Source organism: Electrona antarctica (assembly GCF_951216825.1).
Source record: "Electrona antarctica genome assembly, chromosome: 19".
Classification (NCBI taxonomy): Eukaryota; Metazoa; Chordata; class Actinopteri; order Myctophiformes; family Myctophidae; genus Electrona; species Electrona antarctica.
In genome coordinates, this window is record NC_136800.1 from 16,325,422 (window position 1) to 16,338,486 (window position 13,065).

A 13,065-nucleotide genomic window follows, 5' to 3' on the forward strand; every position below is an offset into this window, starting at 1 on the left:
AAGCGTCATGTAGCATCTGTAGCAGCAGCTGAGCTCACTGAGTAAAAGCTCGAGCGGCACAGCCACATTCACATTGCAAGCATGGCCGGCGACACTGAAACACATCTGCGGGACCGCGGCGACAACGACAGTGTTATTCGACAGCCTTTCCTCATCGGCGTGTCCGGAGGCACGGCCAGCGGCAAGGTCGGTGTCACGTGTGGTTGTTTTGACGTTTTCCGCGCAGTGTCATTTGTAGGTTTTTGTGTAAAACTGATGCGGAGAAGTGGCTCGTTTTCGTTGGCCGCGTGGCTGGCTGGCTGTGTGAAGCATAACGGAGGGCTCAACAGCACCCTCTCTGTTTGTTCGCCTTAATTATTATAAACCACCATTTGTAACCCCGTTTTACTTTAAATAAAACACGTTTTCGTGTTGTTGGGTCGCATTTTCTATACGATTTATTTAGTGGCAGCCTTGTTTTTTTTTACCAAAAAAAATACATTTGTCAGTTCTGTATTCTTAAACCGTCTGGCTCGGTCCATCTAGATTCCATCAGACAAAGCCCGTTAACCCTGAATGGTTACAGTTAGCTTAGCATGCTAGGCTAGTAGGACACAATGATTGGTAAACAATCACATTAACCCTCGTTTTACGGGCCACTAATTGTGAAATTCTACGCTTTACGTCATTTCACTTTCGTGGTAGAGATGTTATGTATGAACGGTAACCGGGGCGACAGCGGGAAAGCACCGCTTGAATCAAAAGGGATGTGATTTCTCTTTTTCTTTTGTTCTAATTATTCATCATGGTGATAACTCTAAAACTCAGAATATTCATGAATTCGTTCTGGTCACTGGGTCGTTTTCCGACACGCTGCGTACCCATTCCCATTGATGTCTGTCTGTTTTTCTTTTATATAATAAAACAAACTGTTTTAGATTTGATTAGAACGTTAACCTACATTCCCCCGGCGCTTACGTGTGTAGCGGGAAGTAGGGTTGCCAGGTCTTGAGTCTTGACCTAGTTTTTCCACTCGGTGGTTCAAAACTCGCATAATGTAAACTTTGCCCTAGTCAGCTATTCTAACATTGTAGATCTACACGGAAAGCTTGTAGATCAGCTATTTTTGACGACGTATATTCATAACAGCCTACGTTTCCGTCTGTGATGACATGCCCACATAATGACGTGTTAGCGCCGGCCGCGTGTTTTTATTTATAGACTCTCATGACTCTGATTTCAAATATGTAGTAGTTAAGCCCACCAACCTGGCAACCTGCAGGAAGCCACGGTCACTTCTTCCTTTACCGGTCACGAATAAAGTGACTTCAATACAGTGGTGACGTAGACAAACAAATGGGGACTTTCTGAGGCCACGTGGATGTTGTACTCCAACCACATTACAATCAATATTCTGACCAAGGAGTTGATTCAGCTTTACACGTTGAGTGGGTGAAATGATTTTCCCAGTGACTTGATAAATACATAATATAGGCCTAATATGCATAGTATTACTTAAATCAACTCTTTAAATGATAACACTAAAGAGCCTGGATCCTGCTCAACTATTTGCTACTATCCTTTCCCCCTTTTACTTGGCATTTAGGTAACTAATCCTTAAAAGCCCCTTATTGTAAATTGTAAATTGTATTGTAAGGGGCCCCAATTCCAAAGGGATTGCTACTGTAGTGTTTTTCTTAGATAGTGGAGGTGTTGCCAGGAAGTTTGCTTCCTCTTCCCGTTTACGGGTTGGGTCTCCCAGTGATCATAGAATGACGGATATACTATATTTAGCCTTCGTGATGAAGTTGTAGCTCCACGCCTGTGCAGCAGGGCTTGCAACATGGATTGACATTTGTGTTCTCACGTGCCATAACCGTTTTGAACCTGCAGGCCCTATTTCAGGAATGTCAGTGGCAAGTGTCAAAATTGCAGATTGATCATTATCATTTGCCGTACAACAAAGTCTATACTATAGGTTTAGTGGTTAGCACTAGTGAGGTTTTTATTGGAGGGGAGGAGATCAGATTGCAGATGTGAGTTTTGTTCAGTGTTTGAGTACTGAGTTGTACTGGCAACTGGGGGGGCTGTCTGATGTGATCCCAAGTACATATCCTCTTGACTCTGGGCTTAGCATTTGGGTGTATGCTGCTGACATATCCTCCTAGCTCCTGAGTGTGGGCGCTCCGATTTCATTGTGACACATTGCATGGACACAAAAGAGCCTTAGTCTGGGACTGCTGGAGAATGTCCAGTCAGCACTGGCAGGAGATCCATTTAGTGTGGTGGGGGTCAATGAGGACAAAGTTGATGGTGGGCCCGCCCGGCCGCAGGGCATGTCACCTGAGTAGGGCTCAATCTAGTACATCAGGGTGGGTAATCGCCACCAGGCAATGCTGATAAACCGTGGCTGTTGCAGTAACGTTTTCCCACCCATGTAGACAGGAAGCCATCGTTATTGTTTTAATGAATACATGCATACTAGTAGTGTAAATGTTTTGTATACCACATGAACAGATATGCAGCCTACCCCCTTTTTTTTTTTTCAGCAAGTTTCTTTTTTTACTTGACACAGTGGGCATTCACAACAGGTTTATCTAGCTTTTTTACATACTGTGAAATATGTGCTATTTCAGCTCCCCTGCACAGTCACGGACAAAATGTTTTCCTTCTGTGCCTTTGTATAACAGACAGTGTGATTTTCTGGCCTGTTGTGTTTTTCATGTACAGTCTTCTGTATGCGGGAAAATCATGGAGCTGCTGGGACAGAACAAGATCGACCACCACCAGAGGCAGGTGGCCATCCTCAGCCAGGACAGCTTCTATAGGGAGCTCACCCCGGAGCAGAAAGCCAAGGCACTCAAGGGGCAGTTCAACTTTGATCACCCAGGTGAGTACTCAAACACATTTGAAAATAAGTGGTATGGCCTAGATGCCACATGCACCAGGTTTTATTTATCATCTTCAGTTAGACATAACGTCTTTCGGTGCCCTCGGCTTCCACCTCAAGCTATGCTCAGGTTACCTCAGGAAACTGTGGTACAAACTTGCTTGTTTTCTCTTATCTACTGAACGATGTGTGCACTTGTGCAAGCATTTAACCATTTAAACCCTCCATCCTTGACAGCCCCAGGGCTCTGTACTTGGCCCCTCCTGTTTTTGTTGTGCACTAATTATCTTCACCAAAAAGCTCAAGTTTGTTAGCTTTTAGATCGTTTATTTTTGCTGAATGTATTGTACACCCTAGAACGTGGTGATAGGGTTCAAGTGGTTAAATGTTCTTGGCTTTGAGAAACTGAGTCTGTAGAGAAGTAGTGCAGTGTGGAATTAAATGTAATATCAGCTTAGATTCAGGTTGATATTCATGATTTAGTCTTCCCACTCAAAGGCTGACTTATTGGCATAATTTGCAATGGGAGAATTTTGATTTATATAACAGTCTGTCATTCTTGAGGCCTACTGTTCTTTGAATCTTGGTTTAATGTTTGCTAAATTCCACCTACCAAATACATTAAGCTTAATTTATACTTTCTTCATACTACATATAGTACGAATTATGGTTTAGATGCTCAGGAGCACCATGTGTTGCTGCCGTGTTGCATTTTCCTGAGCACGTTTTGGCAGACGTGTACCTGATCCATTTTTGGACAGACGTTGGCTCCCTCTCACTCCTGACTTCCTTACTCGGTTGAGACGACAAATCGTCCCTAGTCAGCAGGCCTTTCTCAGAGGCAGCTGTTGGGAGACTGAACCCGGCAGCTGTTTAGAAGGCAGGAATTCCTACATTACAAATTACGGTAGGTGGTGTGCTCCACATTATGTGAGCAGCATCGTGTCCACATGAGCACGGGGTACACAGAGGTTAGGATATTTTTCAAAGAATAGCAGAGGAGTTAACTCGGCATCACATGGCAATCCAAAGTACAAAACATGTTTCTGTGTCTGGCCCACAGATGCCTTTGACAACGAGCTGATCACAAAGACGCTCAGACAGATAATGCAGGGAGAGACTGTCCAGATCCCTGTCTACGATTTTGTCAGCCATTCCAGGTAAGTACCAGCCTCTGGCCACAGCCCCTTGCTTTAATAATTATTTGAGCACATAACCACTTATACAGTGAAAATGGCAATTATACTTGAAGATGTGCCATTTGTGAAAGTGTTTTGAAATGTATGACCTGCCCAAAATAGGGATGGCAAGTTGAAAGTGGTTAAGATGTGATTGTATAACGTTTAAGATACTTATATATTATTATACTTGTGTTCCAGGAAGGAGGAATTTGTGACTGTGTACCCGGCGGACGTGGTGTTGTTCGAAGGAATCTTGATGTTCTACTCGCAGGAAATTCGGGACCTATTCCAGATGAAGTTGTTTGTAGACACGGACGCAGACACACGGCTCTCACGCAGAGGTGTGTATTTTTTCTAAAATGTGGGAGTGGTGTCAGATGTTTGCTGTTTAGATTCCCTGTACTTGCATGCAACATGCATTACATATGTTTTCTATGTATCATTCCAGTACTAAGGGACATCAGTGAGCGAGGCAGAGACCTGGAGCAGGTGCTGTCACAATACATAACCTTTGTTAAACCAGCCTTTGAGGAGTTCTGTTTACCTGTAAGTTTCTTAGGCTTTCCTGATCACCATCTGTAATTGCATGGCTCTGCCGGTCTAGTCTTTGTGCAAATAGTTGATGTTCTTTGTCATTTTACTTTTTATTTGAATAATATCCTTCATTTATATTGTGCCTTTCGCAATTACAGCATGCTTGTGTGGTTAAGAAAAAACAAACGATAATGTTGGTAACTGAGTTTCTTTGTCTCCTCCAGACAAAGAAGTATGCAGACGTGATCATTCCACGAGGAGCAGATAACCTGGGTAAAATGGCTGAATTGATAGTCCTGTCCCATTATTATACTCTGTTTTTGGTCCGCTTGTGCATAAGTACTTTATATAAATACAGCCATGCAAACTGGTCACTGGGGACGTCAGATATTCTGGCCCATGGCCTGCCTGTTGCCTACCAGTGCCACTGACATGTGTTTTGTGCAGATCTGATGAGGCAACTTGTGGAGGTGATACTCAATGCAAAAGACTGATGCATGCCTACTCAAAGTGAAAAGTCATGACTCATGTGTCATGCCGACTCGGTACTGCTGTAGCTAGTCATGGCTGAAATTTAGGATCAAGAGCATAAATTTCCTCTTATGTGATGTTGGCATTAAGAAAAAATGAAAAGTGAATTTTCTGCCACAAAGAAATAAACTATGCAAACAAGGGCAGCCATACTTTGCTGGCCCATTGCAAAATCAACATGCACAGCAAGAACAGCAATATATAATTGTCTACCCAGAGAGGATGTTTTCCCCCTGCTACTATCCTTCTCTTTTGTCACACCTAACCATTTTGCATGCCTGTACATGAGTATTATGAGGGCAAGGGCAACTGTTATCTGTACTGTATTTCTGCCTAATAGAGCCATTTACTTGTGTCCTGTCTTTTTTTTTTAACTTAATTTCTTCCCCCTCCCCACCCCTCTTGTCCTCCAGTGGCCATCAACTTGATAGTACAACACATCCAAGACATTCTAAACGGTGGCCTCAGCAAGCGCCACAACGGCTGCATGAATGGCCACAGTACTCCAGCACGCCAGCGGCGGGCATCGGAATCCAGCAGCCGCCCACATTGACCACACCACACTCTCTTCGTCTCAGAAGAGAGAGGGGGTAGATGGGTTAGCGCTGTAAATAATGCCCTTTGGCATCACTGTATTTATGAAAGAGGAGAGAGATGGGGCTGGGGGGGAGAAGAACAAGAAATGCAGAAGGAATTGCAATGCCTTTATTCTATTTTGACTGCTCTTGTTACAGTTACTTTTTATTGTAATTGAGGGACTTGATTTAGATTTGTCGGGTGGGTCAAAGATAGCCTTCTTTTTTTCTGTGATGAGACCATGGGGTTTAACACTTGACCCCTTTTTACAGTTCTTTTCTCTTTTTTTTTTTTTTTTTTTTTGGAACATTTTGTTTGTAAATACCCCCGCTGCTTTCTGGAAATTCTTGCAGACACTGAATAAAAGAGGGGTAACTTTTTTCTTCCAAAATGTCTGATGAAACTTGAACCCCTGCTCACAGGGTAATGTGATCATGTGTGGATGAGCCTGACATGATCTTGATTGCAAGTTGAGATGTAACATCCAGGATTGCACTCTTTTGAGATTCTGTCTGTGACAGCCTTGAACAAGAGTTTCCTACCTATTCTGTTTGTTTTGGCATCCTTTAATGTGTTGTAATGTACAGTGCCAGAGTTCTGGGTGTATGCTTTGCTACACTCAAACTTGCTTAACCACACGAACCCTGGTGTCCCTATTTTGGCCATGTCATAGGAAAATATTCAGAGAATTCTTAATGTAAATGGCTGATCTTGTAGATAGTATAACCTAGGGTTTAAGTGGTTAACCATGCTTAACAGCCACACCAGCTCAACACTACACATTTCCTTTCTGGTTGCCACATTTAAAATGTGTGCTGATGTGGTTTACAATAGCCAAAGTACATGCGATGATGTATTCATTCACTTGACAGTGTTATGGTCGCTGTTACGTTTTTTTTCTTCTACCTGGTGGGATTATGATTTTACAGCTTGGTTGTATTCTCGGTTCTGAATTCTGCTTTGTGATCGACTTCACATTAAAGCTCCCTGTCCCAGTGTCAAAATTATTTAAATATATTTGCATACAATGCATATAGTTGTGTTCCCTAACTTATACTAAATTTAAGTGACTATCTGCAACCATAAAGAATGAACAATAGTCCCCCAGCTAAATGAGCATTAAGGGGTCTCCTTTATTCTCAGGTTCATGCACCGCCATTATAAATACAGATGTACTGTAAGTTGGTGTGTAAATGAAGGATACTTCAGCAATACCAACCATGCCAGGCATGTGGTCATGAACCACTAACAAACTGCCACTACTGCTAAATTGCCTCAGGTTCAAATGTAAGTATTTGCATTATAAACTTTATTCCATTACCAAATTAATGTCTCTGTCAAATAGCTTTTTGTTTTTATATATGCAATGTACTGTATTTGTTGTGTATAATGCAATTGAGTAAATGATTTGTACTGTAAAAATTGTAGAGAATGAGTGGAATTGGCTAGAGGCAGGTTTATGTTTTAAAAAAATGCACAGTTCTTGGTTGCTTGGTAGCCAATAAATTGTTGGAAATGAGTCATGCTGTGTCGTCTCATGTGTTTACTGGAAATTAAATTGCTATTCAGAAACTGTCCACTAGAGGACTATACAGAGTACTTCGGATTGGTGCATTTCATGAGCTTAGACAGTTTCAATTATGTTTTCATTCCAAGTTTCTGTTGGTAAAAGATGCGTTAGATATAGCCTGCCCTTGGACCAAGACTATCATATGTATTTGATCGAGTCTGACCTTTTCATTCGTATCTATATGTGTAGTGCGTTGAGCTTCACTGGCTGGTTGCCCCTAGCAACGTAATCCCTCAGTCTTCATCACCACCAGGCTAAGGATCGGTGCGTGGCCGCTGGCACTAGTTTCCCTGGTTGTGTTGCGTGCGGGAGCGTTTCGTTCTTAAGGTACCGGTCATTATGCGCCTAGGTGTGTTCAAATGTTTTATCACTGTTTAGCTACTGTCCTTCCTGACCCTGCAGACTCTCGCTGCTCGCTTGCTCAGATAAACTTATATTCAACTACAACTAGAGTAGACCTACACGTATATCTAATCACATCACACATTTTCAGGTGAAAGAGCTGGAAATGTATTTCCCCTAAAAGCTCCCTCGATTTTGTTTAAAGTGCAATCACTTTAAACAAAATCATAGCAGGGCATAAGAAAAAGAGAATGTAAAATAACAAATAATACAGGAAGGGTGGGAATTAGGCCTATAGTAGCCTCGGTACCCAGGCTTTTATTTTCGTTCGTATTCTGCTCAAAATATGAAAAGGCCTATAGAAATCTAGGCACCATTTGGGGGAAGAGTGGGCACCGAACCTATGGCACAAAGTCTTAGACTGTGCACTAGGGAATGTGCTCAATGTGGGCACCAATACAGAGTGGGCACCAAAAAATAAATCATGTCATTGTAGTTGCATTCCTGTAATAAGCATGCCAGACTTTAAAGTATTCCCGTTTTGGTGCATGGATTTCCCCTAGTGGTGGCTTGTTATTTGACTTCTGTGCTAGTCATGGACTGACCATAACAAACACCATGTTCAAGCACAAGGATGCTCATAAGTGTACTTGGTACCAGACTACCAGAGCACCTTAGGCCAAAGATCAATGTGAGGCCGTATGTTTTGGACACTGGGTGAAGAGAGGGGCTGAACTGTCAACTGATCACCATCTGGTGGTGAGTTGGTTCAGATGGCGGGGGAAACCTCTGGACAGACCTGGCAAACCCAAGTGTGTAGTGCGGGTGAACTGGGAACGTTTGGAGGAGACCTCTGTCCGGAAGGACTTCAACTCCCACCTCTGGTGGGACTTCTCTGGCATCCCTGTGGAGGTTGGGGACATTGAACAGGAATGGGCAATGTTCAAAGCCTCTATTGCTGAAGCTGCAGCTGTGATCTGTGGCCAGAAGGTCATAGGTGCCTCAAGGGGCGGTAACCCTCAAACTCCCTGGTGGACAGCGGAGGTCAGGGAAGCCGTCCGACTGAAGAAGGAGGCCTACTGGGATATGTTATCCCGGGGGACTCCAGAGGCAGTTGCAGGGTACCGACAGGCTCGAAGGGCAGCAGCCGCCACTGTGACTGAGGCAAAGCAGCGGGTGTGGGAGGAGTTCGGGGAATCCATGGAGAAGGACTTTCGGGCGGCACCAAAGTTATTCTGGAGGACCGTACGACACCTCAGGAGGGGAAAGCGGGGAACCATCCAAGCCGTGCATGGTAAGGAAGGGACTCTGCTGACTTCAAACGCCCTACGTTGGAGTGTTCCATCCAACGTAGGGCGTTGGATGGAACACTTTGAGGAACTCCTAAACCCAATAACATCAGACCCACCCTCCCTGACAGGAGCAGAGCCTGAGGATGATGGGGGATCGTCGTAAATCTCCCGGAAGGAAGTCACTGAGGTAGTTAAGCAGCTCCACAGTGGCAAAGCCCCGGGGTTTGATGAGATTCGTCCAAAAATGCTGAAGGCTCTGGGTGTTGATTGGGTGTGTCTGGGTCTTGGTTGATACGCCTTTTCAACATTGCGTGGAAGTCTGGGGCAGTGCAGAGGGAGTGGCAGACCGGGGTGGTGGTCCCACTGTTTAAAAATGGGGATCAGTGGGTGTGTGCCAATTACAGAGGTATCACATTACTCAGCCTCCCGGGGAAAGTCTACGCCAAGGTGCTGGAAAGGCCGATAGCCGAACCTCAGATTCAGGAGGAGCAATGTGGATTCCGTCCTGGCCGTGGAACAACTGACCAGACCAGGAATCCTGGAGAAGGCCTGGGAGTATGCATATCCGGTCTACATGTGTTTTGTGTTTTGGTGCACACGTTTCCCTAGTGCCCACTAATCTGAGGTCTGGTGCCCACTCTGTTTTGGTGACCAAATTTCTCTAGTTTCTGTACCATAACAAATCACCAACATCAATTATAGCTAGGGTGGGTTTTAACCACTTTTTAAAACATGGTGTCCCTATTTTGGTGGAAACATTTAAGGTGTATTTCAATTTCAAACATTTCTGGGGTCACAACAACGACCTCAAACGGCAACAGATGTGTCTTTAGATTATAGATCTGTGAGGCTTGCCTTAATGTGAGATGGGCGATTTTTACAAAGTTGAGGTGCAGAAACATAAAAGGTAAAAAGGCCCTCAACTTTGGCTTCGAGGCATTTTTAGGGGAACTGAAAGGAGTTTATGATCTGACTACCGGAGACAGGAAGAGGGGTTAGCACTTCTCCTGCCTTTCTTCTGGTGTATGGCCTTTCTTCTGGTGTATGGCCTTTCTTCTGGTGTATGGCCTTTCTTCTGGTGTATGGTGTATTTGACAAATACTGACTGAGTCATCCATGTATGTCCTCTCCTCCACAGCTCTGTACCACCAGCTTGACAAGTTAAAAGAAAACCGACTGTCTCCCTCTCGCACCCTCACCCTTACACCCTTTCACTCCCTCCCTCCCAGTGTTCATGTGACACTGACAGACAGTATAGTTCCCTTTGTCTTGTTAGACAGACTGCCATGTATGTAGTTGTAAGGTGTGTGAATTTGTGTATGTCATAAAATGTGTGTGTTATAGGCTATAGCTTTTATAGGTGTCTGTGTGTGCGTACTGTATGGTCCCTAGTTCATCTAACCTCCATGTAGAGTAGAAATTAACACAATATTATCATGGTCCTGAAGCTGGTATTCCAACTTCCCCACAAGCTCCCAGTCTGCTTCATTGACGAGCACCAGAATGCCAGGTCTCACCGTGTCTCCTTGAACAAAGAGTTCTGAACGTTCTTTCAGCAAGTTTTGTCGAATCCAAACTAGCAGCTGCTTCATGTCCCATGGCTCTGATTGGCTTGTCAGTGTCACATCATGCTCTTTGACACCATCAAAGAGTAGCTCAGCCCCTCCTCCAAACTCCAAGTGAAGTGCTACGGATACTGCCATATTTCTGCCAAACAGGAGTAGGCGCATACAGAAAATTGTTCAAATCAAATCAAATAGTTTCAACTTGCTAAAATTATAGGAAGAGAACAGGGATCAGTCATGCAGAATATTCAAAACAATGTCAAACATTGTGGCTCTTTCTATACGGTTCCTTTACAGTGCCATTCAGCTATTTTCTGATTATAGATATTTAACAGTGTAGCTCAGTGATTCACTGCAATCACTATATGCCCATTTATGGACTGGATATGCTAGACGTCGGTGCAAATCGACAAATATGCCCAATATTAATTATCGTGAAGCCCATTGTGGCTGCCAGATGATGTCACTGCCTGCGTGAAGCCCATTGTGGCTGCCAGATGATGTCACTGCCTGCGTAAAGCAATTCCATAGACTTGGCTGGGGTCCTGTTTTTTGGGGAGCATAAAGTCCATAACTTGGCTGCCACATGACGTCATTTCTGAAAGCCAGACGTTGGAGGGGCTAGTGCCCCTCAAAAATAATATTTTGTATTGTGAAATTTACTTGTATTGTTGGATCTGGGCAGAGTTACGCAAACTCTGTTCACTTCATGGGGCCAGTCCAATGGCGGCTCTTCTACATAGACTTCTATTGAGCATGGGGATAACCGGAAGTTTACGGAATGCATTGGAGTCTATGGGCTCGCGCGAGTACATGAACCACGTGACTGGGCTGTTTTCTGCCCCCTCAATATCGCAACTCCTCTGGATCTGGGTTAACCCTTGCCCAAATATGGAGTCATATGTCATAGATATTTCACAGGTTGGATTTCAGCCAATCCCTGAACGCACTTTAAAGTATTCATTGTATATTTATAGTTTAATTTACATAATTACGTACATCATGATGTTTGATTACCTGTGCAGGCCTAGTTCTACATTATATATGTCCTGTTCTCGACCGGGCATAAACATTAAACAAGCCTATAAACATTCCCTGTTCTCTTACTACAATTTCAGGAAGTTTAGACTACTTTTAATTTCCTTATTTTTCTGTGAGTTAAAGGAATTTGGCATGGGTTATTTAGAACTGTTCTCTTCCACCTTCAGACTTCCTTAATGATCTCCATCAGTGACAGGTTTGCACTGCAGCTACTGTTTAAGAAACAGCTGTTAGATCACCCTTATGGCTATCAGAACAATCAGAGCAGAGAGCTCTGACAACAGAAAGTGCAGCCATGGAGGAAGTGAGAGTATTTCCACTGACCTGTGCTGTTCAGAACTTTGCATGGGGGAAGGTTGGGCTCGACAGTCAGGTAGCCAAACTGGTTGTTGGTGGAGACCCTCTGGCTGTCATAGAAGATGGCAAACCCTACGCAGAGCTGTGGATGGGTGCTCACCCTAACGGTGATGCCCAGATCAAAGACATCAGAATATCCCAGAGGACCCTTGGAGAGTGGATTACCCAGAACCCTGCCTGCCTGGGGTCAAAGGTCAAAGACACCTTTCAGGGCAAGCTTCCTTTCCTTTTGAAGGCGCTGTCCATCAACACATCCCTGTCCATACAGGCACATCCCAATAGGGAGCTGGCTGCTCGGCTCCATGCTCAATTTCCAGAACATTACCCAGACAACAACCACAAACCAGAAATGGTCATCGCTCTCACCCACTTCCAGGGGCTCTGTGGCTTCAGGCCTGTAGAGGAGATCCTGGGTTTCCTGACATCTGTCCCAGAGTTTTGTGCGCTGGTGGGGAGTAAGATGGCGGAGGAGCTGCAGTGCAGTGTGGGCTATGCGGTCCGTATGGGCGGAGCCCTGAAGAAGTGCTTCACGAGGATGATGAACTGTGAGGAAAAAGTGCTCGTCGACCAACTGAACATGCTGGTGAAGAGAGTCACCGAGGACTCCGCAGCGGGACGCAATACATCCAGTAGCAATGGAGAGCTTTTGCTCCGTCTCCATGCCCAGTTTCCCGGTGACATCGGATGTTTCTCCATCTACTTCCTGAATCACATAGTGCTGGAACCTGGCCAGGCCATGTTCCTCGGAGCCAATGAACCCCATGCCTACCTGTGTGGTGACTGTATAGAGTGTATGGCCTGTTCAGACAACACAGTCCGAGCTGGCCTGACGCCCAAGTATAGGGACGTCAACACGCTGTGTGAGATGTTGAACTACACTCCTGCTCCAGCCAGTTCCAAGATCTTCCCCTCTGCTCAGGATCCCTCTGACCCCTGTGTGACCATCTATGACCCCCCCATACCAGACTTCACTGTCATGAAGATACAGGTGCCAGCGTCGGTCAAGAGGTACACTGTCGCCCCACTGGACTGCGCCGGGATCCTCCTGGTCATCGAGGGTAACGCCACAGCAACCTTAGCCGCAGGCCACTCTGACATCACTCTATGGCGAGGCACTGTCCTATTTGTGTCGGCCAATGAAAGCGTCTCCCTGCATGTTACTTCCCAGTCAGGGATGACCATGTTCCGAGCATGCTGCCTCTTGTAG

At 44.8% G+C, this 13,065-nt stretch overlaps 3 protein-coding genes across 3 annotated transcripts; 2 read left to right on the forward strand and 1 right to left on the reverse strand.

Annotated features, from left to right (window-relative positions):
• Window positions 1-26: 26 nt before the first annotated feature.
• Window positions 27-7,210, forward strand: uck2b (uridine-cytidine kinase 2b). The gene is made up of 7 exons (XM_079530452.1): window positions 27-186; window positions 2,710-2,869; window positions 3,933-4,029; window positions 4,249-4,391; window positions 4,499-4,596; window positions 4,809-4,857; window positions 5,529-7,210. Exons 1-7 carry the CDS (start codon window positions 82-84, stop codon window positions 5,666-5,668), a joined length of 792 nt encoding a protein of 263 aa, XP_079386578.1. The 5' UTR covers window positions 27-81; the 3' UTR covers window positions 5,669-7,210.
• A 3,082-nt stretch (window positions 7,211-10,292) lies between these two features.
• On the reverse strand, window positions 10,293-10,598 carry LOC306943432 (ubiquitin-related modifier 1-like; the record flags this gene model as incomplete). Its single annotated transcript, XM_079529750.1, has 1 exon — window positions 10,293-10,598. The coding sequence occupies one exon, from the start codon at window positions 10,596-10,598 to the stop codon at window positions 10,293-10,295; it is 306 nt and encodes a 101-aa protein (XP_079385876.1).
• A 1,198-nt stretch (window positions 10,599-11,796) lies between these two features.
• LOC306943185 (mannose-6-phosphate isomerase-like) lies at window positions 11,797-13,065 on the forward strand (the record flags this gene model as incomplete). The annotated part of the gene is made up of 1 exon (XM_079529391.1): window positions 11,797-13,065. One exon carries the CDS (start codon window positions 11,797-11,799, stop codon window positions 13,063-13,065), a length of 1,269 nt encoding a protein of 422 aa, XP_079385517.1.

Excerpts from the sequence above, each read along its gene's own strand:
- uck2b (XM_079530452.1), top strand. The coding sequence starts at position 82 with ATGGCCGGCGACACTGAAACACATCTGCGGGACCGCGGCGACAACGAC. Across the intron at positions 2,870-3,932 it reads GTTCAACTTTGATCACCCAG|ATGCCTTTGACAACGAGCTG; the intron begins GTGAGTACTCAA and ends TCTGGCCCACAG. Across the intron at positions 4,392-4,498 it reads CACACGGCTCTCACGCAGAG|TACTAAGGGACATCAGTGAG; the intron begins GTGTGTATTTTT and ends GTATCATTCCAG.